Here is a 26,224-nt window from a genome sequence, read left to right on the forward strand (position 1 = left end):
GACATGGAAGTACGTAGAAAATCAAATCTGAAAAGGGCAGAACAGGACAAAGACTTGCCAAAGGAGATATATATTATATGCATTGAACTGCCTGTTAGGACAGTAAATTCCTGGCAGGGCACATGCTGATATCTTTTTCTATGCACTCTCTAGCACTAAATCATACTTCCAGTGTTTAGAAATTATAATTGTGATACAATCTGTAGACAAAATCTCCTAAGAAACCCAGTGTAATTGCCCTGTTGGTGCAGAACACTACCCTTCCACTTATCTCAAGATGCAGTTTGAATTCTGAATTCATGTCATACAAAAATAAAAGTAAGTTTAATTCTCATCCCTGATGCTCCACCTTACAAAATACTTACACACCCAGTAGCTGTTACTCATGAAATACAGCAGCAGTTATTACAATCAATACTGAGTATCGAGCAAACCTATTTGAAAAAGTCTGCAATACTTAAAAGGCTTAACATTTCTATTTTAATCAACCAAAAAAACTAATAATCTCTGGTTTTCTGAGTAGTAAAATCCAGTCACATTATACTACAGGTATATATACAATTGCACAAAAGAAATTTCCAAGTGAATGAGGGAGAATCCCTCTCATACTGCACTGAACTCTGAGTCATGAACACTTCAAACAGTCCACATTCACTTGTTTTATCTCTTTCTCACAAAAGAACTAATTTCAGACCAGAACTTAAACAGATGCCTAATACCCTGCTAGGTTGTTCCAATACAGCCAGAAAAACAACAATTTACTCTGTGTCATGTTTGAGTTCCATAATATTCATGTTCTAAAAAAGGATAATGCACTTCTAAACATTTCCCAATGAACATAACTATATTTTTAGGCCTTCCTCAGCAGGAATATTCTATACGATCCAGACGTGTCAAGCAAAATTTAGTATTAAATTTTACCTCTTACTGATTTATATCTACTGGACAAGCACAGAGTACCTGAGATTGACAGTGTACCCTCTTTAATGAACAGAAGAACACAGGAGCTTCTAAGGCTAAACTGCAATTCTCTTAGCAACAGCTCTATATCCTTGGCCTTAAAATATGATGCAAAATCTGCTGCAAACAATATGATGAGGATTACCCAGCATCAGCCAGGAATGTCAGCTTGTCTCTGGGATGAAGGAAGTGTGTGGAGTCAGCTGGGAGCAGGAACAGAACAATTTAAGTGGAAAAAGGGTAGGGGCAGAGATGCGTAAGTGCCTGCTGATTTCTGCCAATGTAACAATCCCCTTAGGACCAGTTCAGCTGGCTTCAAAACTGGAACAGCTGGAACCCCCTGCCTTGTACAGAGGTCCAGTTCAGCTCTTGACTGCTTCCTGAGTTAAGTGAGGTATATACCCGACACACAGTTACATCTGCATACTCAATGTATGAGCATGGAGAGGTCCACTCGAAATAATTACTTAAAAAATAAGTATCAGACCTTCCGACCACATTCCAAATTTCTTCATGGAGTATGACAAAATCAAAAGAAAAGGAGAGGAAACAGATGTGTAACTTAAGAGGTAGTCACAGAGGGAACTGTCAGGATGAAAATGGGCACATTAAAAGCTTTATCTTATTGTTCTGTTACTCTAATGATTTTTTTCAATTCTTTTAACTAGCTTCATCTTTACTGCAGTTCAAATGGAAGGGTCACCACATGCTGTTGATACCAAGCAAAGCCCAGAGATTTCTGAAGAGCCATCTTGATAAAAATGCACACATGAAGCACTTACTTAAACAACTAAACCTCTTGAAAGATATTCATTGAGAAATGTAAGTACCTGTTGTCTCCAAGCGCAGAATCCTTGGGTTTAGCATCACTATCATAAACAAAACGTTCTTGGAAGATCACTATGACATTGTCCGTAGTTTCATTTCCCAAGATAGTGATAACAGGATAACCCATCTGTAGTGTCCACTGATCCATTACTTCTTGGATATTTACAGACTTTCCTACCCTTTTTAAAGCCTTCAAGAAAAAAGAAAAGTTTCAATATGTTGAAGGAATATAATCATCCAGCATACAAAATCCTTTTTTTTTGTCCCAGAGACCATAATTAATTTTAGAGGTTTAAATAATCATCACACATGCACACTTACACCCAGTACACACACCCCAAATAATTTAAGTAACAGTCTCTGTCTATCTTAAAAATAAATGTTGAGCAATCTTGCCAGAGAGGAGGGTGATAGTCAGAAAGTCACGCTTCCCACATCATTCAGGCACTTTTGCTGTAACAGAAGAAACAACTCGCTTTACAGGGTTTTAATAAGAGCCACAGAAATACTTGGTGGCTGTTTCCAAAAGATATTCTTGACCGGCTAAGGTTAAAAAGAACTCAGTGTTAGTTGATCTAGGGTACCTACAATAAATAAAGCATATTCAAAGGGCCTGATCTCAAAAAGTACAGAGCTTCTCTGTTCTGAAAATCAAATGACTATTTATTTGAAAATAATGTCCTTCATGTCCAAAGTGAGGTCCTATATAAAAAGATATCCCCAGCTCCTTCATAAACTGCACCTGTCATAACACATGGAGGATTAATGTGTTCATATTTGATACCGTATGTCAATAAAAATGCTGTTTTACAGGTGCGTTTTCATCTGAAACAAAAAGAGATACTATGGCATCAACGGAGATGAGACTGGGTATGAGGAGAATGACAAGCACCATTTGCTCTTCAGCAACAGAGATGTCCCTAGCTGCCAAGCAGTCCTAGATCACAGGCTGAGCAACCTCTGATGAATACAAGCAGAACCCAGCACGACGTCTTCACAATTGAAGTTGCAATTGCAATGAATTAGGAACAAAGCGGCTGGCAACAAACATGATTACAGGTGAGGCAAACAGAATTATTAGCCTTAACAATGACTTGAGCATACAGTATAGCTGTAGTGGTTATGAACCAGAATACAGTCTCATTTTTGTTCTATTTTATTAGCTGTGGGTTCTGCTGTTCTTTCAAGATTACACTCATCCCTCTGATCTCTCATCACTCAGAACTTTAATAGAGGAAAACACAAGTGAGAAGCGAGAAAGACTTTTGCAGTGGCATTCAACTTCAGATTAAGATATGGATTTGAACCTGACTGTATGTCACACATCTCAACTCTCATGAACAGTCAGTACAGACATATGACTCAGTTCAGCTGCCCACACACAGGTTGCTAATGTCATTTGACCTTGACTTGCCACTCCAGAAGGGTACAGATTTCCTCAGAGATCTTGCCTGAAATTGATTAGACACACCTGAATGTCTTGAACACCCTACTGCTCCTAATCTGGCACTAGTGGCCTCTATCTGAACAATTATCTCAAGTCCCTGGTCAACAGTTAGTGGTTTGGGCTCCTTTTAAAATAATCATGTAGTGGCTAGTCAACTGACTTGCTCTCTATGCTCTGCTGGCTGTATTAACTAGATCTCTGGGTTTCCAGTTGTTCCTATTCACCAAGTATCAAATAAGATGTCCCAAAATATTCAACACATCCTTGCAGAAATGGTGGACCTACAGCAGTCCCTACACTCATCTCACGTGGCAGCTGGAAGCCAGGTAGGACAAACTAAGTTAAATGTTGTGAGATGTCTATCTAACATAACAGGCAACTGAATCCAGTCCTCATTGACAACAACTGGAGTTTGGACACCTAGCTTATATGTATATACCTGCTTGTGTAGGTAAATGCAGATGTCTTGACCTCCAGCTGAATCCTAGCTTTGGTGAACTACCATGTTCACACATGGCTTGAGTTTGTTCTTGTGCCCAAACCCCCTGACTGTACTCTGCATTGGCTCGCACTCTGTCTTTATTCTGGAGTGCCCAGACTAGCTCTGCAGGAGAGAAACTCTGGTATGCCTGGCTCACTTTATGAAAATTAAACTCTGGAGAGCTTGGGCACAGCAACGAAAGGGAACATGGGCATAGCAAATATAAGTCTCTACAGCATGCCAAATATTTCAGTAAATAGTTACCTGTTTACACCAAGCATTAAAGCTTTAATAGTTTTGTCCTGCACACAAATCATAACTCCATACAAAATCACAAACACACGTGCTGTACATGGCAAAGCTCAGCACTTTCATGTGCTTTCCAGCTTATAGGCCTCAGCGTGGTGTCACTAAAGTCAACGACAGCAGATTCCATGAATTCCATCTTTTACTGCACATCAGTGACATAGCACAAGCAAGGAAATATATTCTAACATAATAAAGAATAGAAATGCTGTAAAAACCATATTTTGATGTTGCCACTAGGTTAACTCAAATGGAATTTCTTTGCATCAATTTTTATATTTGCTTTGAGGGTCTGAAGATCTCAATATGCACTATTACCCCTCCAAGAAAAACACCACAGTAAATTCCTGCTTCTCCCTCAGTGCAATAGATTAAAGCATTTTACCTTTGACAATGTGTTCCAGAGATCATTTCTGGCTGCATTGCCATACTTGTGAATGGTTAAATAGTCCTACAGAAATAGAATAAAAATACAAATCAGTATTACTATATACAAGCCAAACAGCTAGAGCTGTGAATCACTGCTATTAGAAGTTAAATCACATCAATGTTTGCATTTGTCAGAAATCTAGATATATACAATATGTTCATCCTAAGGGAGTAAATAAACAGTTTCTTAACCTAGTTTACAATGCAAAAGTTGTTGCTAAAAATTTAATTTACAGCATTCAATGTTCTTCCTTTTCTGTGTAAGTCACCATAAGCTAAGTATTTTGAATATACATTTAAAATACTTGTCTAATCTGCTAAGGGGTTCCTAGGAAATTCTTGACAATGAAAGGAGACACTGATAAAGCACAGTTCCAGTTGCTATTTTAGCAGGTCATTCTGCATCTAGTGTCAAAAATTTGCTCACTGGCATGACAGCTAGATTTGTTACAAAAGATTTAACTGAACAATAGCCTACCCGAACTACAAACTCTTATCTAGGGAGATCCTGGTGCTTCAATGTCAAAATGCATCATATTGGCAACTGGGGCTATAACAGGTTGTCACAAAGGCTCTCCATGACAGGGAGTGGTGGAAGAGGGGTGATGGGAACCCAAGTCCATGCTGGTGCACAGGAGCTTTCACGACATACATGGCTCAGAGTCTAAGGAGGTTAAAACAGAATGCTTTTACTTATTCAGCTGCAGTTTCAATGACTGAAGGTCCCTTCCTCTCCCATAGCAACCAGAAAGATAATTCCTGATAAGCTACCATCATATTAAATTACCTTCCCAAATTAATAGTTTAAGTACATGACCAGGTTAGGTCTGGGACTTTCAGGGATAAAACGTTTCCAATTTAAATGACATCTGGAGAGACAACACTGTTAGTTTCCCACCATCCTATATCCCTAGACAACAGTTCATTCAATTACAGACGTGAATGTCAGCAATAACATACATTTCAAGCATTTTGATTGGAAGAATTAAGTGTGAAAACACATCAGAGGTTGTAAATCAATGGGTTCTCCTGCATTTGAATATCTGCCATCTTCACTTTACACAATGGTAGGAGATAAACCCTAATTTACAGCACAAGTGAAGTAAAACTGGGACAAATTTGCTGACTCTGTTATCTGTGCTTTGTGTGAAGTAAGACACTTTGGAAATAATTAGTATTTGGAAAGCAAATTTTCTGATACACAAACTGTAGCACCTGTGACAGATTTAGTTTTTGTCAGCCAACTCATAGTACAAAAAGAAGCAACTCCCATTTAATCACAGGCTAGAAAGGCTAAATGAGAACACTGACTCTGTAGATGCAGTGCTGAGTCTTAACAATGTCATGAGAGTATCTTGGAAAAAAGACAATATTATATAGGCCGCACCTATAGCACATTGTGCTTCCATTTTGTCTGGAAATACAGAATCATTTAAGGCACAGGGAAATATTCAATAGCTTTCGAAGCTAAAGAAGCTGAATTGCAAATTAGAAAGCTAAACTATCAATAAACAAAAGTGGGAGGAGGTAAATAAATAACAACAAATATACATGTGCATTCTAAGCAGTACTAGAAAATGTTGCCCCTATTGGTCCTTCTGAGAGTTCCTTTCAGAATCGCTACACACCAAAATAAAATGGGTGGAACACTTGAGGATTTACTCTGTCCAGGCAATAATCCTGTTTATCAATCTGCCATTAGACATTAAATTTGACTTTTACATTTATTGTCCAGAAAGACTGCAAAGGAATTAAATGCTTCTGTCCTTTTCATTATTTTTTTTCTCCCAGTACACAGATTGTGAGGTTTAGATGTAGCTTGTCACTCAGCTAAAAATTTATTATCCTCCTCTCTAACATGTTTATCACTCAAAGGATAACCAAAGGAATCCTAATATTTACAATGAAATGAGAAAATACAATGGTAAACACAACATTTGAGTACAGACTTGGTATTGTACAATTTGATCACCCATTTTTTCATTATTTCATGGAAGCTACATTGAGATACACAGCATCAAACTAGGAGTGTTACAGAATGCATACTACAGGAAAAGCAGTCCTAAGTGACAGTGTGCATCAAAGTATGCTTCCAATAGTAAATCTACATTGCAATCCAAAATCTGAGTGTACTTTCTACATGCACAAAAGGTTACTGAACCAGGTCCCATCAAACGTCCTCATATATCAGCATGCTGTTTTAAACAATAACCAGCAGCAGACAATGAGAAAGCATCTAAAACAGGACAAGCAGACAGTGATGCTTCCCCAGTATGCTCTCCCATCATCCAGCACTTTATGGCAAAAGGAATCCTGAGCAGATTAATATCTTTAATGTATTTCATAGTTATCGTCTGTGTATTTGGCCAGTTGTTTTCTGAACCCATATAAATGTCTAGCATTTGCAACACCTTACAAAAAAGTACTTCCCACTTCAGTGACTGGTTGTGTGAAGATACCTGTTCCAAACATCTGCACGCCTGCTGGCTTCATCTGCTGCTCCTTACTTCTGGCACTTGGAGGCACAGTTCCCTACTCCACCCTCCCACCACATTCATGCCTTTACAGATCTGTATCGTATGTGCCCTCATACCAGAGCTTGATTTTATACCGAGAACACCACCGGAACCAACCACTCCCAGCTTTGCTGCAAACTTACATTTTGTTACCACCATCCAAGCTGTTGACTTCAAAGCTAGCTAGGGTTACCATGACCCAGCCTGAACTTTCATTAACAAATTATCAGCCTTTCTTGAAGTACCTTTCATGGACAGGCACTTAACTTAAAAAAGAAGAGAAAAGGCTTATACACATAAGCATCAAAACACATCCCAGGAATATTAAAATAGGAGCCAAAGATCTGTACTTACCCTGCTTGTCTGTTCTAAGGATGGAACAAGCAGGAATACAACATATGTTTCCTTCGGGGGACCTGCATCTAAGTCTTAAGTAGCTTGCAAAGGGGCGGAAGACATGTTCTCATTCACTGTAACCCTCCAGGGCAGGAGTATTAGCCACCCCTTTGCCTTTACACTGAATTGAAAAGAACCAAAGCAAACAGAAGAGAGATTCAAGCCACAGAACTGAAAAGGAGGACGACACCAAAGACACAGCTGCCTGAATCTAAGCTGTGCTCAGCACCGCGCCAAAGGATGTAAAGTGACTTAAAGCCACTTTCTCATAAACACATATGCCCAGAACCATCTGGCTGCAAGGCTGCTTCCCATCATAAACTCACAAGTCTATCACCTACAAAAGCTGTTCCATCAACTGGAGTATGCTGGAGCATGAAGACACACTTCAGCCACCTTCCTAACTTTCAGCTATAATCCTACAGTATGTGTGAGGAGAAAAGATGGCACAAAAACCTCTTTAACAACCCAAGATTCAAGAGCACTCTTCTACAACTCCCCCTTTCTCCTTCACTGTAACGTCATCTCTAAACATTTTCTTTGTCATGGGGAAAGTAGAAATAGAGTACACAGACCCTAGTGCAGTGTCACTCAACATGAAAATTAATCAAACACACACACACACTCAAATGATCATTTGGTTTTACATTTTCAGCAAGCATCCGCTTGTAATATTCTTCTTAACATTCTGGCATTAAAACATGAAGCCCCTCTTTACCAAAAAGAGTAATGTAATATGATCCCTTCACCTCTGTCAATAACAAAAAAATAATCAGAGATTATGGTTTTCTGAAATGTGTTTTGGTAATTTTTAACATCAAATAAATAAAAAAATCCAGAGTCTATCATGACATGAAAACGAAGTCCACTTACTGCACAACCAAAACCTAGGATCTTGCAAAAAAATTCCAACAGATTTAGACTATAAATGTCAAACAGTAAACTTAATCCCCCCCCAAAAAAAATTAATGCTTTTAAAATTATTTTATTACTTGAATACTAAAGCAGATAGCTTGAAGAGTAGTAGAAATAGGAGTACAGTGAAAAGTGCTAAAGGATTTTGAAAGATGTTTTTAGTAATGCTGAATTGATTAAACTTGAGGCTCTGTTATTGTATTAGACTTTTTTTAAGAAAAGAAGATTATTTTAAGGGAGAAAGTCTTTTATCCCTTTGCAGTCTTAGTTCTCTCAGTCCTGCTAGGGATTGAGCCTCTTGGTTTCAAAAAAATTAACTACCCCACCATCCAAACCTGATAACGCTCACAACTAATAAAAGGTAGTGACTGATAAATGCAAAGAGGTTAAACAAGCACAAAGGGCAAATAAGTCTCCAGACATGTATCTTACTTTCAGGGGAGACTTCAGACCTATAACCAGAAACTGAAACATCAAATCTAGGACCAAATTCCTTTCTCAGTTTATCTGTATGAAGTTGATTGGTTGGCTGAAAGAACAGCTCCCAACTTAGATGAGTGGTGCTGAGATCTGAAACAGATCAGCATTGAATAACTTACTTTTTCTTCTAAAGATAAATGGGAAATTCCACTATAGAAGATGAGTGAGGAAAAAATAGCAAAATATTTTGGCATCAAATTCTTGCAGCTACGTTCCTCTGAATGCCTTCATTTCTCAGGGCTCAGGAAACAGCAGCCTTGCCTCTACCTCCCTCTTTTGTATTTCATTCCCACTCCTGGGTGCGCATCTTCCCCGCTTCCGCCTACAGTATGTTCTTGTTGAACAGTTTTATACATGACTGCTGTATATTACCGAAGATTTAGAGCTACTAAGAAAAACATTTAGTTAAGGTGGAAATCAGGCTCCAGGGCTCCAGCTATCAAATCCAGTGTGCTTGTCTTCCCAGAAATTTGTATATTTAACCTTAAGCCACCAAACACCATCTGACAGATGCTGACTCATTGACTATAACACACCACCTTTTTCCCCCCTTTCCTTCACACTGCTAACACAAAAGCTGCTATCACATATTATCTTGACATTGCTTAAAATTCAAACAAAAAAGCTTGGGCAAGGGTCAGAGGGAGGAAGGTACTGCATATGTTTGCAATGGTGAGTGACAGAGGAAGTGAGAACCACCGGTAAAACACCACCAGCAAGCTACAAAGAAGTGACAATTCCTGTAAGAAAGGAAGACTACTTAATACAAAAGCTAGAACATCCATCCAACTAGGTTTGCAGTATTTTTTCTAAGCTGTGCAACAGACTAACACCTGAGAAAGGGCCTTAAGGAAGAAAAGTGATCACACTCCTGGATGGGCAGTCAGAAAAGCAGCAGAGTACAAAATAAGGAGTAGGTAAATCCACCTTATTGGTCATGGTAAACATTGTATAAGGCAAATTAGATGAGGGTTAACACTATTTGGGTCAGAATTAATTTGTACCAGTGAGCCAAGCTGCAGAGCTACCTTCAAATTGAAAGAACAGCTGTGATCAGACCACTTATCAAAGCAGTACTGCAAAGCAGCTAAGAAAAACCTTGGAAACATTTTTCCAGGGCAAGTTAAGCCAAGCGACTTCTTCCCCATCTACATCAGTTTTACTAAGAGTGCCCAAAACTGCTTCCAGGAAGTCTTGTCAGAAACTGTCAATCTACAGAATACACTAGAGTCATGGAATATACTTTAACTTTCATGAGTGAGTTCTACCAGAGGATCAAAAATGTTGATATCCTTGCTGTATTTCAATCTACAATTGCATTAAAATGTGTTCCTCCAAGAAAAAATGAAGTTACTCACTGGCCAAGAATTAAATCAACTAAAAAAGCTTTTCAACCTACAATAACAAAAAACAGCATCAAAATGATATGAAACAGGAAGCAAATAAGGAGTGCAAGGCCATGCTTGCAGTATAAATAGTCCCCACCTCGTACTAAAATTATCACATCGGGTTTATATAGACACAGCATCGAATGTATTGCTGTATTCCTCTTGAGCTACAGTTTGACGACACTGGTGGTACAGCCAAAGTACCTTCCACAACCTCTGCTCCTCCTTGTCCCCATCCCCCTGTTTGTGAGGCTACTTTGCAAACCAGACCTCTGAAATGGCATGAATGGGAAGAAAACCTATCCCCTTGCACCAAGGACACCCTTCCTTCCTTGATCAAGTTTACCAACAGGATTCTAAACTCTTCCACTGGTACAAAAGCAGTGGTGCTGGGTGGCCATGCATGGACGGGAATGAGTAGCTGGAGGTAGCACTGAAGACAACTGAAGGGTGGTTTCCTAAGCCAGTGTCCTGTCCAAGCACCCACTGAGTATTATGAAAGAGACCAGAGAGAAAGAATCAGAGGTGATTTCCGAAGACAGTTAAGGAGAAATATTATAGGTGTATCCCATTTAAGGGAAACAAAACGTTTATTTTGAAGTGCATTTCTCTAAAAGCAATGATCAAATGTTCTTCTCAAATGTTCAACTAATGGTTGGTGGTATCATTCCTCATCAAAAAGCTAATTTTTACAGTGAATCCATTAAACTTCATGAATAGACACTGTCGTTCAGAACTGAAGTAGATTAAACTCAATGACTTTAAGTCACAATGAAAACATTACCATGAATTAAAGTAAATTAAATAATAGTTTACTTCTGTTTTGAAAGTGCTCACATGGGACTACAATGAGGTTTGGTAATGCAATTATAATTCACACTTTCAGCTACTTCAAATTAACTTTTGTGTGTCCCTGTATAAACACAGCTTAAACCTTGTTTACATGGCATTAAAAATAAAACTGAATTAGAAGTTTACACTATTTTGAACAATCAAAGAATATAGCTGCTAAGGATAATCTTTTTTTTCTCCTATTCCTAGCAATTCTACACATATCAGTGGAGCTCCCTGTTGAATCTCTCCTACACAGAAATTTATTGGCTAACATATTTTAAGTGATTAGTAATTCTGTCTATTTCTTCATTTTCTGTAAGTGGTGTCCCTGTAAGTTAGCGAGGCCTATTAGATAGGACTGGATTATTTTTTTTTTCAATCTTCTCCAAATCTTTTTTGCCTTTTGCTTTAAATAATAACACAAAAGAATTATTTTATCCACTCCATATACAATCACACTTTCTCAATTGCTAATTTATCCAGTCTGCATTTTTACTATTAGCTGTATTAAGCAATTAAAAATTCTGAGAAGCAAGTAACACTTTAAATGTTCCCAATAATTCTACTGTGTTACCACAAGAAAGTAGTGTTTAAAATGTCCACTATCAGGAACTGCTTAGCTAAATTCTAGATTCAAACTCACAAATAAGTAAAAAGAAGTTAAAAAAGCCCGAGAGGTGTGCAACATACTTCAGAGGAATCATGCAAGTATTCACTTCAGCTGTGTTTTGTTTTCTCTCTGGGCTAGTATCTCAGTCAATGCATAAAATCCTAGGGAAGGAAATAAGTGGAATCCCATCAACATACACCAGCTGAAATCCCAGCCCTTTATTTTGAAAAGGTACACTTAGGTATTTTTCACAGACAACAGCGATACAATGCTCGCAATCAGCAGCAACTGGAAAATATCCACTGTCAACATATCATATCTGCAATTAAAATGTTATATCCAAACAGGAAGCTATAACTACTAATCAGGAAGGGTGATACTAGAACCATATATGGAAATAAATCTTAATTTTTTCCAGAACCAATGATGCTGAATAGGCCACATAATTACAGTATTTTACTTTGTCCTTTTTCCTTTGTAACTCATAATACTCCCATATGCTCTAACAATAATCAGATCAGCAGAACTGACATTTCTGTCATCATATGGGTCAATGGGGTTTTTAGCACTGATTTCAGTGGGAGAAGAATTAGGGCAACGTTAAGAATATCTCATCCACAGTGTTAGAAGTGTAACATTCATTTAGAGGATACAGATAGGACCTGCATCCTGTCCCAAAGAGCACGCCATCCAGGCTGAGACACAAAAGAAACTGGTAAGAGAAAGGAGAAGGCAAGAGCTGTCATTAAGTCATTGGGACTACTTTCTTCGCTCTACCTGCTTCTTGTTGATAAGAGACCAGTACTCTAAATCAGAAGTAACCCAGCTGAAATCAATATGGTCCTGCCAGTTTCATTCCAACATGAGAAAAGAATCAAACCTCAAACCACTGTAAGAAATGCGATTTTGTAATTAATACATCTTCTGCACTGCAACTCAGTGAATGCAATGTGAACGGGACATCTAAAACAGATTCAAAATTTGTACTGATGCAGATTTCCAACTACTTTAAAATATATCCTGCTTTGATGGGAATCCCTATTAAAAGATCAGACTTATTAAACGGAGAAGTTTATTTCTCTTGTAAAATTCAGCTTCACCTATTAGCTATTAACATGAAGAGGAAGGAGGTTCCATTTCGAAAAACAGCAGCAGCAATTGCAGTGTGGTGACAAAACAGTTTGCATGCGAAGTCTAAAGGGAACAGTTAGAAGGATTGCAGAGTTATTGCCTAGCAGAGTCTGATGGTATCTGCTGTGCAGTGAGACACCTGCTAGTATATTAAGCTTGGCTTTAAAGAAAAATGCATTTGATGTATTATTCGGTAGCGGTACTAAACTACTGAGCTAAGAACAAATCTTACAGAAATAAAGTACTCTTTGAAATTGAACTGCATATATTTGACTGATTTTATACATTCATTTTAGTTCTGCCTTATTTGGCTGTATAATACATTTGAACCTAAAGCCAGATATTGCTCAATAAATATATTTTTAATGCACACAAAAAATGATGGAGTGTTTTCCAGACATATTTGGATGGCACCTGCTAATTGTGACAGGTTGGCTGCTCATTCCTCTGCATTAACTTGAACTATGCCCAGGGATTGCTAACCAGGCAAAAAATCTCTGCTGTACGTTTCTGTAATACTTCTATAGAAGTCCCAGAATTGGAAGGAAATTAATACTACTTACTGTGAAAAGGTCACCATAAATCACTCAAGAAAGATTATTCTAAGTATGATCTGCATGTCACTGTGTCTAGATCATAATGACCTGCAACAATTGTACAGTAACAATGAATAACAGATAGGAAAGCAGCAACACTGAAGCTTCAACTTTGCTTATAAGATTTTTGTTGGTTGTATCAATTGAGCAAATGTTTCTCATGGTGCAAAAGACCGTCACACAATACAGTCACAAGAGCAGCATTTAGTTTTGCAAAATGAAGACACCTTAAGTATTTACAACTGGCCACCTCCTACTGTGTCTGCCTAGCTACAGTAATTGAACTTTAAATGTAGAGAAAGAAGATGAGGAAAAGAAGAAAGATAAAGTTTTGATGACAGCCTGTTTTATCCAGTAGGTATATTCAGCTTTTTTCTGAAGGTCCTCCACTGGGCTGATGTGGTAGGTTGACCCTGCTTAGATGCCAGGTGCCCTCCAAGGCACTCTATCACCCCCCTCCTCAGCAGGACAGGGCAGGAAAAAAAGCTCATTGGTAAAGGTAAAGGCAGTTTAATAAAGCGAAAGCAAAGGCTGTGCACAGAAACAAAGGAAAACAGATTTATTGCCCACTTCCCATCAGCAGGGGATGTCCAGCCACCTCCTGGGAAGCAGGGCTTCAGTACCTGTAGCGGTTGCTCCGGAGGGCAAACATCAATAAATAATAAATGCCCACCTTCCCTCTTCCTTTCTCTTAGCTTTTATTGCTGAGCAGATGTCTTATGGTATGGAATATCTCTTTATCAGTTTGGGCCAGCTGCCCTGGCCATGTCCCCTCTTAACATCATGCCCACTCCCAGCCTACTGGTGAGGGGGGAGGAATGATGGAGAGGCAGCCTGGATGCTGTGCGAGCACTGCTCAGCAGCAGCCAAAACACTGGTGAGTTATCAACACCCTTCTAGCTTCCAATACAAAGCCCAGCACTATGAGGGCTGCTATGGGGAAAATTAACTCCATCTCATCTCAGCCAGACCCAATACAGCTAAACAGAAGTAAATTTATTTCATTTCGGAGGTGTATCCAGTTTTAACTAGGAGATCAGCCCTGCGGTCTTTGTGCTGGAAATACCCCCACTGACTTCTAAAGAGCGAATGGGAATCTTGATTGCACGAGGACGGCAGAATGGCACACAAATGTGTACTTCCAGCACCCTGTGAAGTCCATTGTGCTGCCTCACAGCACGAGGCGAGGTTACCACCGAGCTCCTATCGGGAAAACAGTATAATTTTACTCCAAAGAAAACATTTTCTTAAATAGCCGCTCAGCCCACCGACGTTATCTGAGAATTCATACCTATCATTCTTCCTCTTAATAATTCCTATAATAAAAATGAAGGAGAAAACAGTCATAACTGAATTTCATATGCAACAAAATAAGAGAAGCTCACCGAAAGCACGCCAAGTGAATATATATGCAGTACCTGTAATATGACTGATTGTAATACTGTCATAAAGGGCAATCCTGTTCTGAGGAAACAAACTTAGCAAGTTAAGTAAATCGTGTGTATAACAATTTTTTTTTCTTTTTGTAAGACGCTTTAGTAACAGAGTAAACAAAGCAATGTTTTATCCTAGCTGAAGGACAGCACAACTTCCTCCTGATGAAGGCAACACCAATGTAACCTTGCTCTGAACGTGGGCACTGGGGACATCGCCAGCTATTGAGGTTCAGCAGCACCTGCCATTACCACTCTTTGTAAGTGTACCTGCTGAGACTTCCAATGTGGCCAAAATGTAATTGTTTGACTTGAAATCTTACCTTCAAAAAGGGCAGTCCTCAGACTAAATTCTTCTCTGAAATTCAGTTCAGTCCTCAGACTGAATTATTCTCCAAAATTTCAGTCAACACCAGAAAGAAAGTATGGAAGAATACCACTTTTTACCTTTTTTGGTCACTCTTTCCTTTGAAAAGCTCTGCTGTCCCCATGCACAGGTCTAAAGGTCAGAAGGAAAGTGATCCTAGTTTCAGGAACATGCTTTTTCCCAGCACTGATCAGCTTTAGGTGCCCTCGCAGCTAGGGAGTCCCTCTCTCCCCCTGTACTGATGGCTCACAGCTGCCTAAGCTTGGAGGGATGTCAGGGTCCTGTGGCCTGATCTGCAGCACAGCTGGACTCTGTGACTGAACCCCATGTGAAACCTGTTCTGAATATCTGAAATAGTTTATAACGCTAAATGCTTCAGCACAACATTTTCCCCGACTTCAAAACAGTTATCCAAATTTCATGCGTCTTTTTTATTTAAATCACATTGGTCCAATTTCCACCCAAATGTGCAGGCACTCCCTCTCACCGATTTCATTACAGCAACATTAATTGTATGATTGACATTTTCTGGAGGCCCAGCTTGGTGCCCCTAGAGGCTGAGCTGCAGCCACGCCGTGTGCTCACAGCTGATGACGAAGCCAGTGGAAGCTGAGCTTTGAACATATAAAATCTTCCTATCTGTAAGTGCTAAAACACATGGTAGGGAAAAGTGCTGCACTGGGCATTTCATATTGCATACCCCACGCTTGGGTAAATTTTAACTTAAATTTCTGTGGGCCTAGATCTCCATTTATAAAATGAGGCTAGCACCATCCCTTCCCTCCCTATGAGGTTTATGTCTTCACTAAATGTTAGTGATGTGCTCTGGTACCACAATGGATGGTATTTAAGAAAATTATATGTAGCAGTTAAGAACTGGGGTTGCAAAGGAAATGAAAAATATACAAAACTATTGAATAGGAGGACAATTCAGTTAGCATGGTCCACTTTGTGAATTGAATCAAACATTGTCCTATGTAGAAAACACTGGGCAATTGCATAATTAAAAATCCAGATTAAGGTGCATAGAAAAAAAAGGAAAAGAAGACAAAGTTAATTTTAACTTTGGCATTTCTCAATAGTTGTGCATTTGAATTATGTAGCAAAGTTAATTTTAACTCAATAGTTTTTCTCAATAGTTGTGCATTTGAATTATGTATCTTCAACACCTTTTTTCTTTAACCAGAAGCATTTTGCTATACACATAGTATACTCAAATACTCTTGGAGCTTCCATTTTTGGTTGTGATATCTAAGTCTGGCCCTTACTATGCTGTACATCTTTAACGGTTTCAAATGAAAAAAAAATATTGTGACACTGCAAGTTACAGAAGTTTCTTATGCAAACTTTTACTGACCTACTTAAGTCATAGTGGAAAAAGCTACAGACAAATTCTGTGACACTGAATTCATTTAACAAATGTAAACCTAAAATCCAGAGTGATGTAAATTAGAAGCACGAGAAATGCTGAGGGGCCAGAAAAGGTGAAAAGATGCTATCAATCTCAGATGACATTAAGTGTAGAAAACAGTGATGTCAGCTCCTATGAGATTTCCTATGACTTCCTATGTCCTGCTTTTAACATGCTCAAGTTATCTTGTTGACAACTGTCAGTATGACAGTTTAAAAAATAAACAGATCAGTAGCAACTAACCAAAGAATAGGTCATAGCCAGTAAGACCATGGTGACACTCTGATGTTCACCGATGTCCTACACTCCATGCTCTAAACTAGAGGAAATGGGTGCAGAATTAGCTGAAAAGTAATTTACACAACATCTAGTAAATGCACCAGCGGGGTGAGCTGCAACACCAATGGTACTCCAGCTGCAAAGATGCTCCTGCCTGGTGGCAAAAGTTACATCCTTCCACTGAGCAGAGGAAAACTCCAGGGACTTCCATGTGATCTGGGGACAACATCGCAGCTCACTGCTTCACTGAGCCTGATCCTAAGGTGCCTGACTTTTTTTTTTGTTTTTACAGAAAATTCTACTAAGTCTCTAGTGATGTTTCAGTTTAAACAGCGTACAGCTAACTGTTGTGAATTGGGAATAAAGATATAAAAAGTAGGTATGATAGACTGAAACCCGTTTAATATACTGTGTAAAAATAGGTTATAAAATAATACTGTGAAAATAGACTAATATATTTCTTGTTCTTCTAGATTCTTGGACAGAAGTGGCAAACAATATGGAAAACAGCACATTAGAGCGTTATTTTACACCTAGAAAGTTTCTGATAGGGTTTCACATGGACTGCCATAATTGAAACAGAACACAGGCACACACAGAGATGTCTAAAAAGCAGGAAATATTAAGTAGTGTGGATGAAAGAAAGTCTAACTAGCCAGCTTTATGACAGTAAGAAGTGATTGAAATCTGAACCTTGCTGTATTTAACAGCCTGCACGTCACATTTCCCCAGACAGTTCCTCTGAAAGGTTGACCAATTTGTTACAATACAGTGGCCACTCAACAGCACCAAAAAAGACAGCGTATATCCAAGGCAACTGTATGGAAATTCTTCTTCCACATGTACAATGTGAAGCCTAAAGTACAAAAGCAGTTAATTTATCTCAGAAGCAGAGATTCCTACAGTAACTAATTCAAACTGCTGATGATGCACTAAATCAGGGTGAGTGATGAACACATACATAGCAGCAAGTGAAGTTCAAAAGGATACAGATCTATGTGATCAATGAGCTGCCACATGGCAAATGAAATGCAGTGTTGACAAACGTACTGTAATAGAGATGAGGCTCAAAAATTATCAACCGAATATAAGCAAAATCTAAATAAACCAGTGCAGAAATGTCTCATTACAGAGCTGGAGGTGCCTCTTTACACACATCTAAGTACCAGACCTTCAAATCACTGGGCTTTCTCTCTATATTTAATATGAAAAAAAATATGCCTTGCCATAAAGCTGTAAAACCTTCCAGCCAATGTAATACAGTGACACCAGCCATGTAAGCAACCATCTATTTCAAGCACACAGACTAGGAACAACAGCCTACAGATGAAAATCTCACACAAATCTAATATTATATTGCATATTACAGCCCTGAGTGATGACTGAATGATAAGGCCAACTTATGGCTTCTTCCTCTACCAATCTATGCAGTTCAGAAACATAATCAGAGCAAGCGGTGCTGACCAAGCCTCTTCATACTCTAATCACTGCCCTAGCTGATTAATGGCTTTTTGACTGAAAAGCAACACCACTTTGTAAGAAGAGTACTGGCATTCAGTGACATGCACCTCTTGAATTTCCCTGGAGCATAAGAAGCTTTGCACATCATGAAAGATGTCAGGATTTTTAAAAAGAAAGAAATCACCTACTGTGAGAAGGCAGGGTTTATTAGACATTTTCTACAAAAATAATAGCTGTGACTTTCTCATAGGAAAGTATTACCAGCTGTGGCTATTATTGTCATTATTCAATTATTCATTACAGCCAATATAAATATGTTCTCTTTTGTTTTTTTTCTATGGAGTGCTATGTGAAAACAGTGAGAAAGTTCTGTCTCTGTTACTAAATCTTTTCTTTGAAAATGTCACATGGTTCAAAACACCATATGTCTTTGAAAGGCTTCCAGAAAATCATACCTACCTACCTAGGTAGTCTCTTGGCTGCAGTTTCATTGTGGAACTTCCACACTATAATCCAATGGACTTTCACGGTATATTTACTGATAGGAATAGGCCAGTTACTTTTGACAGATATAAATCTCTACAAAGCCATCTAGGTTGTAAAACCGAGCATCTTCACTACAATTTTACCTCCTTGCAGACTCCTCAACAGAACAGTTTGCTGAACTGTTAGAGATCATGTTCACCTTTGCACATTTGCTTCAGCTCATATTCATAGTTAAAGAATATCCAACAAAGAGCCCCACTCTCCATCATCAACTTCTTTCTTCTCCTTTTTAACACAATTGATTGTTTTCTTTGACATAAAAGGGATTTTTCTCCCCTGGGCTATCTTTATCTGCTCTCCAAAAAGTCCACCTGCCAGATGACAGCATGTAATTAGATTAAGAAAGAAGTGGTAAGGAACAAAAAGGGTAGCTATCCCATTTTCTTCTTGCTCTATATCTTATCTTTTCCTCTCCTTAATCCAAAGGTTAGCATATTTGTTGTAGCTTCTCTTATATAAAAGCTTTAATTCTGTAGCTCTTAATTAGATGATGAATCATATCTTGTTTTTGATGAAACCACAAACACTCAACACAAACACAAATAAAAGGGTACTCATTAAGGTTTATGTCAGCATAAGATGACTACAGGAATACTCTTTTTTATCATCTGTGAAACGCCAAGAACATACCTAATACACTAAAACCAACCGAAATAACATTAATGTTACTAACACTGATGTGCTCCACGTACTGGAGGCTAATGAAGAATAAAGGAAATAAGATAAAGCGAAGGTCCTTCAGAACTCAGTTACTGAGCAAGCCATTAGAATGAGCCAGGAGGAATGAACCATCAAGTGCACTTTCAGAGTCTTCGTTATTTGAAGAGATTTATAAATAGTAGTAATAAAAAATTGATTTTGCAGCTATCCTTGAGAAAGGCCATTTAGCTGGATGTTAGAACTCAATGATAAAACTGGATTCAAAGGAATACAATGCTAAATCCCAAGTAATGGTACCGTGGCTAAAGAGCTAAAAAGCCTAAATGAATGTATGATAGAAAGGGTAAATTAGTCCTCCAGTTCCCCTTATCATTAGCAAAGCCAGCCTCCCAAATCTACAATGCAGGAACACTATTTAGTTAGCTCTACAAAACACAAATTAAATGACTGACAGACATTTCCAATTGTATACCTTGTAGCTTATGAACAAGCTTAGCAACTTCATGTTTTATTTTGTTTGACTTGGGAGACATACACATGAAAAATCTCTACCTGGATTTCAAATAGTTTTTATAAAACAATGGAACATTACCTTCCTACTGAACTGATGCCAAGACTTTCACTAGTCAGATTTTCACAGTTAGATTTTTCATAGACTTTCATTAGCAAACAGAAGAGTTTCTATTTAGAGCTGAACTGGTGAAAAGCAGAAATAATAGGAAACCACTCACATCAAAAAACAAAGCTCCATTACAACTTTATGGTAATTATGATTATTTAATCCCTGCGTAGCGCTATTCTTTGATCTGAACTTTTTTCTAAATTTATTTCAGGACAACTTTCACACTGTTATTTCTCTGAGAAACGTAGAATAGTAAAAGGAGGTTTGAGACATATGTATTAAAACTTTCCTTTTTTGAAATCCTAAGTGAAATACTTTTTTTTTTTTTTTTTTTTTTTTTAAAAAAAAATGTTTTTTAAATAAAAAAAAAAAAGGAAAAAAGACTTGGGCAGCTGAGCTGGGCTGCCAGACTGGCTCATGTAACCAAAGCTGGAGAAGCCAGTCAGCAATTGCCCTTGTTGCATCTGGGAAATGAAATTTTTTTTTTTTTTTTTTTTTTTTTTTGCAAAAAAAGTGCTATTGAATTTCTTTATGAATGGATCTGTGAAGGCAAAAGGTTCCGGCTAGAATATGGAGATTGCTGGACTAAGGACAGAAGTCTTACTGGCTTAAATGACATGAGGGTTTTACCCCTGATATAAACAAGATTTTAGGAAGGAAACTCTTGATTTCAAGATTTCTTATCTGGATAAGAAGATTAACTAACTGATCTGACCTGCTGTTACAACGAAGAAAATGAGCCGACTGGGTCCTGTGAATACTGAAATCTCCTGCAAATCCTGAAATCTCCTGCAAATCCTGAATGTCCTATAAACTCTACAACAAGCTGTATTTCCCCAGCAGGTTTTCTTTCATTGGCCTATTGCATGGAACACACCTCTCTGACATAACCAGTGCCTTTATTTAACTTTTGTTTTATATTTTATCTTCTAATTCATTCTGGTTAGAGGTAGAATTATTCTGTTAAAAAATGACCTGATCCCAGACGTAGTTTATTTAAATTTCAAAATGAAAAGCTTACTAAGAACAGATAAGATTGATTGCTCTTTCCATCTTACCATAATTGTATTTCAGGTGAACATCAATTTACTTTAAAGGACACTTCTAAGTAGCAGGCTGCATCATACATAATTCATCAATCACAGCTGCCTGTAACATGATTTACTCAAGCAGATTTCAATAGAATAGAGGGAGTCGCATTGTTTTTTATGCTTTTGCTTGTTTGTTTTTAAATAGTTTACGAAACACTCATTTGTGCTGAATTATTGCTGAAAAGAGTTCATCCTTGGTAATCACCATGTTGAATTTCTTTCTCTCTGCACAGAAATGTTACCTCTTTAAATTTCTTTAAAAGGCAGAGTGAGTTTTCCAAACATTGTTAAGGCAGAGAGCACTCCATGCTTATCAAAGGTAAAAATAAAGCTCAAGGATTTTGCTAGGGGGGAAGGGAAGGCAAACTATTTATCTGAAAAGCACTACTAGTTTTACAGTTGTGTATTTTCCAACTGTCTTGACATCACGTGTTATTATTTGTTATACCAGCACACAAGTGTATTTGAACACAAGTAGCTCTTTCCTCAGCTATGCTTTCACCCAGTCGCCACATGGATAAAACAGCTTTTACATGGCAATCTACACAAACGGACACAAAACTGTGGGCCAGTTAAAGTGCAATCACTTGATGAACCAAGAAATACAGGCGGAACTGGGGGCACTGCCTTCTGTGTTACAGCGCTCGGCATCTTCCATCAAATTCAGCTTCAGGGACATGTTGGTGCCTCCAATGGTACTGAAGTAAAGAAACATTTCCCAAATAGATGCAAATACAGTTTAAGAACAAAAGAGAGAGTGAGAGAAAATTCTAGAAATGCACACCTACACAGAGACAGAAACGCCTTTACTTACTTGTAAGCCCATTTGAAACACAGAGTGACCCATAAAGTTAGCCAACATTCGAATTAGAGCTGCACCCTGTGAGAAATAATAGAGGAAAAAAAAGAAATTACCATTTTGGATGTCAATGTTACACAATACTAAGAATGTGAAGCAGGCATTTCCATTCTACATTATCATCCTAGAAACTTCTGATTAATGTTATCTTTACTTGTGCTAGAATAAAAAAAGGAGAGAAGATAATGCAAATGCTTACAAGGAAAAGTGAGGAAGGAGACCGATACTGTTAACATCCTGCCCTGTATATTGAATAAGGTGCAGGTCATAAAACACTCTCTCTCCACTGCTGGAGCAGGAATATGTCAGTTCCACAGCTGGTTGCCCCCAGCCCTTCTGTGCACTCAGCAGTACTGCACAGTTTTAAATGAGGGCAAAAAAGAAAATTCTACCACAGTGATTATTCGTAATATCTTTACCTTCATTAGACCATTGCAAATCAGGATTTAGTGATACCACTTTCCTTTGTAAAAGACTTCAAGATCTGATGATCTGGAAGTGAATCATTTTCAGAAGAATGTTGTAAGATGTGGATAGACATATTTGACTTTATTAATAGCTTATTTCCCACACTGACAAGCAAAGATGTTAAGTGCTTGTATAACACTATTTCTCTACTTATACCAGTTCTTATCCCTTTGCCCCTTCAGGCAGAGCAGAGAAATCTAAAAAATTTTGTTTGTGTGACACGTGATTCTAATTCTCAGTAGTTACACCAAGCAACAGATACATACTTGCCAGAGTAGCTATCTTTAAGGCATCCCTTTTGTGTCTTCTCTCCCCCCCTCAGAACCACAATTACTGTGCATTTTTCCTTTGCACAAGTTTTCTATTTCAAGCAGATGTATCTTTGCAGATATGATTTGGTGATTTACCTATTTTCCACTTTGCAATCCAATTTCAAGACAACCAGCCTTCCAGTCCCACTGGTAAAATGTTATACTTAGTACCAATCACTGTACCAGAAGGAGGATGCTTTTGATTTAAAGTCAGGGAATCAAAGGCTGTAAGAAAACACGATGGTAGAACTCAACAGCCACAGCTACAGATGTAGGTTCAGGAATTAGGCCAAAGCTCAATTGAAAAAAAAAAAAAGAAAAAAAAGAACCATTTAACAGATTCAAAAACTCACAGGTTCCAAAGCCAAAAGGACTATTACAACAATATAATCTGAATTCCTGCATTAATAGAGGTCAAACAGTAATTTAGGCAAAACTCCTATTGCTACTCTTTGCACAATAGCATCTATTTTAGGAAGAGTCAAGAACAGGAAAATGTTTCACAGTACTACATAACTTGTCACAATAGTATTTACTCTCACAGTGAAAATGGGCACCTTTTTACTAATTTGAATTTCTCTAGCTTTGGCTTTCAAAACAGGTTTTATGTCTTTTCCTGCCTGATCAAAGTTCAGATTAGTTTTTGAATTTAACAGTTGTCCAATTTTTAGGCCATTTTACACGTTACACTGATTTTTTTGTATAGTGGCTATTTTTGAAGTACAGAAGGGATTACCTGTAATAACCAATATTTGAAATAATGACATAAATAAAAAAGATTAATCACCTATTAGTAAATGTTAAGAAAACACCACAAGTTCTTCACGTAGGCAGGAACAACAAATAATAAATAATTAGAAAAGCAACTGAAGAATAAAAAATAAGAAAAAAGTAATTAAATAAGATGTTTGTAGTTACTTATAAGAGTTGAACAGTGGATAAACGAAAAGATGGCGCTTGTATTGTTAACACTTTGCTATGTTTTTATGGTGGTATGTAATCTTACTGGGAGACCAATAATGTCTGGAACACACAGCAGCACAGAAAGTAATCCCAATCAAAACCGATTGTTGCCTGAACAGACAAGACCATAGGTCAGGAAGCATTATTACCTTATTTTACTAGAGCAACAGAATAAGTAAAGTTCTCAGAGATGTTTAAGCAGATAAACAGTCGATAAATCTGACTAAGCAGATAAACAGAAGATTAAAAAAAAAGTAATAAGTAGATAAATCCTATTTATCCTGTAAGTAACTTGGGCAGCGCAACCCAAAACATCTGCAGCAGAACCAAAAATATCTAAAATATAAAAGAGATCAGCCTAAAGCCTTAAGAACAAAGACACTTTTCCACTCATCACACATCCCTTTTCCTACTCACTTGTTGGTATTCCAGGCTCCCCTTGTTTCTTTCTCAGTTTAAATTTCACATAAGACATATATTTATATAGGCACCTTAGCTCCACTGATTTCCATGAGAAGCAAGCAAGCAAATACCTTCATATGATCTTGCCCATAGAGCGTTTTTCTATCCAGAGACCAAGAACTGTCAGACACACATAAAAAAATTATAGAGTTCCTCTCACAGGTAACATTTAGCCACACATTGGAACTATGGCTGGCCTTTACACAGCAAACAAAATATAAAAGCAAGCAAAGACTGAACAGGAGACCCAAGGCACAAAGGCAGGACTGCTCTCTCAGGATCAATCCCTTTTTACATCTACTTTAGATGTGCTTTCTACCAATTAACTTCAGGAAACCCAGAAGGCCTACTTACACCTTCCAGAACAATATGTCTGTCCCAGTTGTGCCATTGTTCCCACACAGGGAAAGTAAACACCTTCGGGAAGGGAAGGGAAAAATGTTAAGTTCAGTTACAGGAGTAATAGAACGCACAGTCCTGGGGTCATCTGAATGGCCCAATGTGCTAGCATTTTCACTGCCTATCCACCTAGCAAGCAGTGAACTAGATGGAGTCCAGAGGACCTACATTCCCATACCTTCTGAATGCTTCTCTGAACAAGACCTAAACTTACAGAAAAATCATAAATCACAACAAATCTGTCCTGCTGCAGAGGAAGCCCTCTGGAACCTGTCAGCATCATTCACTGAGCACCCTGACATGCAACCAATCTGTTCCCCGCTTCACTCTCAGGGCCACTTCTGCTCTGCCAACATTTGTTCAACCAAGGGATGGCATATGGAGCTTTGAGAAGTGAACTTGGCTCTCCTACAGGGCAAAATGGCTATTTATTGATGATTTAAGTGCTCTCCTCCAGGCAGTGGATGACTCAGTACCTTATCTAGAGGTAAAACACATTGGTTTAACAGGTCTAGTGGAAAGCAATTCTCTTCTATTCTCAAGATGTACCTATGTTCTTGCCTGTGTAAAATCTGACTCACCTTAAGCCATTGTACCCCAACTTAATAAAAGTCTACTCAGACAAATACACTACATATTCAGTCAGTGATTAATGGCACTACCCGGCTCCAGTGAAGCACTGTTCATAAGCAGATATCATAAGTGCTTTGAAAGACACTAATATCAATATCCTGTAACATAAAGGGAAATTGAGACACATCATAGGGAAAACATTTGCTGAAGATCACCCAGCTTGCTCCTGGTGAGACACTGGAACAGGTTGCCCAGAGAAGCTGTGGATGCCTCATCCCTGGAGGTGTTCAAGGCCAGGCTGGATGGGGCTTTGAGCAACCTGGTCTAAGTGGGAGGTGTCCTTGCCTGTGGCAGGGGGGTTGGAACTAGATGATCTTTAAGGTCCCTTCCAACCTAAACTATTCTGTGATTCTATGATCCTATGAACATGTTGGCTACTGCATAGACATTAACTGCATACACAGTCCTTTTCTGCAAAGTGCTCTTGGGAAAAGCCATGCTCGTGGGCAATTAGCCAACACTGGCTGAAGTGCTGTAAGTTTATGCTCTTTCTTTCCCTGAAGAAACTTGTTTGCACACTCAGACCATGGTAAAGATCATCCATAATTAAAATTAGGAGTAAAATTCCTTTATATATGAGCTGATCTTGTCTTTGAATCTACAAAATGCACTCACAGTTAAGGCATTCAGTTTAATTCTCTCCATGCCAACATAAAATGACATGATTGCCACCTCAATCTCATATTAAACGAAACTAATTTTTAAAGACCCACTCTTATATTTTCTGATCCTGTGGCATCACTATAGGTCACGATTATAGTAAATTAATTTAATTCTACGACTTATTGAATGATCCAATTGTATTATACCTGAATTCTTAAATTAATTGTCTCACTTGCAACTTGCATCCTGTAATAATTTCTTATACAAAAGAAAGTAACACATGGAATTTTGTTTAACAAGAAAAAAAAAATCTTATGTACAAACCCACAAAAATATGAC

The 26,224-nt window shown here is 38.1% G+C and overlaps 1 protein-coding gene across 1 annotated transcript in view; it reads right to left on the reverse strand.

Annotated features, from left to right (window-relative positions):
- Nucleotides 1–26,224, reverse strand: part of TRHDE (thyrotropin-releasing hormone degrading enzyme) — a 229,830-nt gene that overhangs the window by 95,381 nt on the left and 108,225 nt on the right. Inside the window, exons 8-10 of the mRNA XM_014963319.1 lie at nucleotides 22,002–22,067; nucleotides 4,408–4,473; nucleotides 1,791–1,978 (exon numbers count right to left, since the gene is read on the reverse strand). Coding sequence (XP_014818805.1) covers nucleotides 1,791–1,978; nucleotides 4,408–4,473; nucleotides 22,002–22,067 — 320 coding nt within the window. The remainder of the gene's footprint in view (nucleotides 1–1,790; nucleotides 1,979–4,407; nucleotides 4,474–22,001; nucleotides 22,068–26,224) is intronic.

This window comes from Calidris pugnax, unplaced genomic scaffold (assembly GCF_001431845.1).
Source record: "Calidris pugnax isolate Ruff unplaced genomic scaffold, ASM143184v1 scaffold44, whole genome shotgun sequence".
Lineage (NCBI taxonomy): Eukaryota > Metazoa > Chordata > Aves > Charadriiformes > Scolopacidae > Calidris > Calidris pugnax.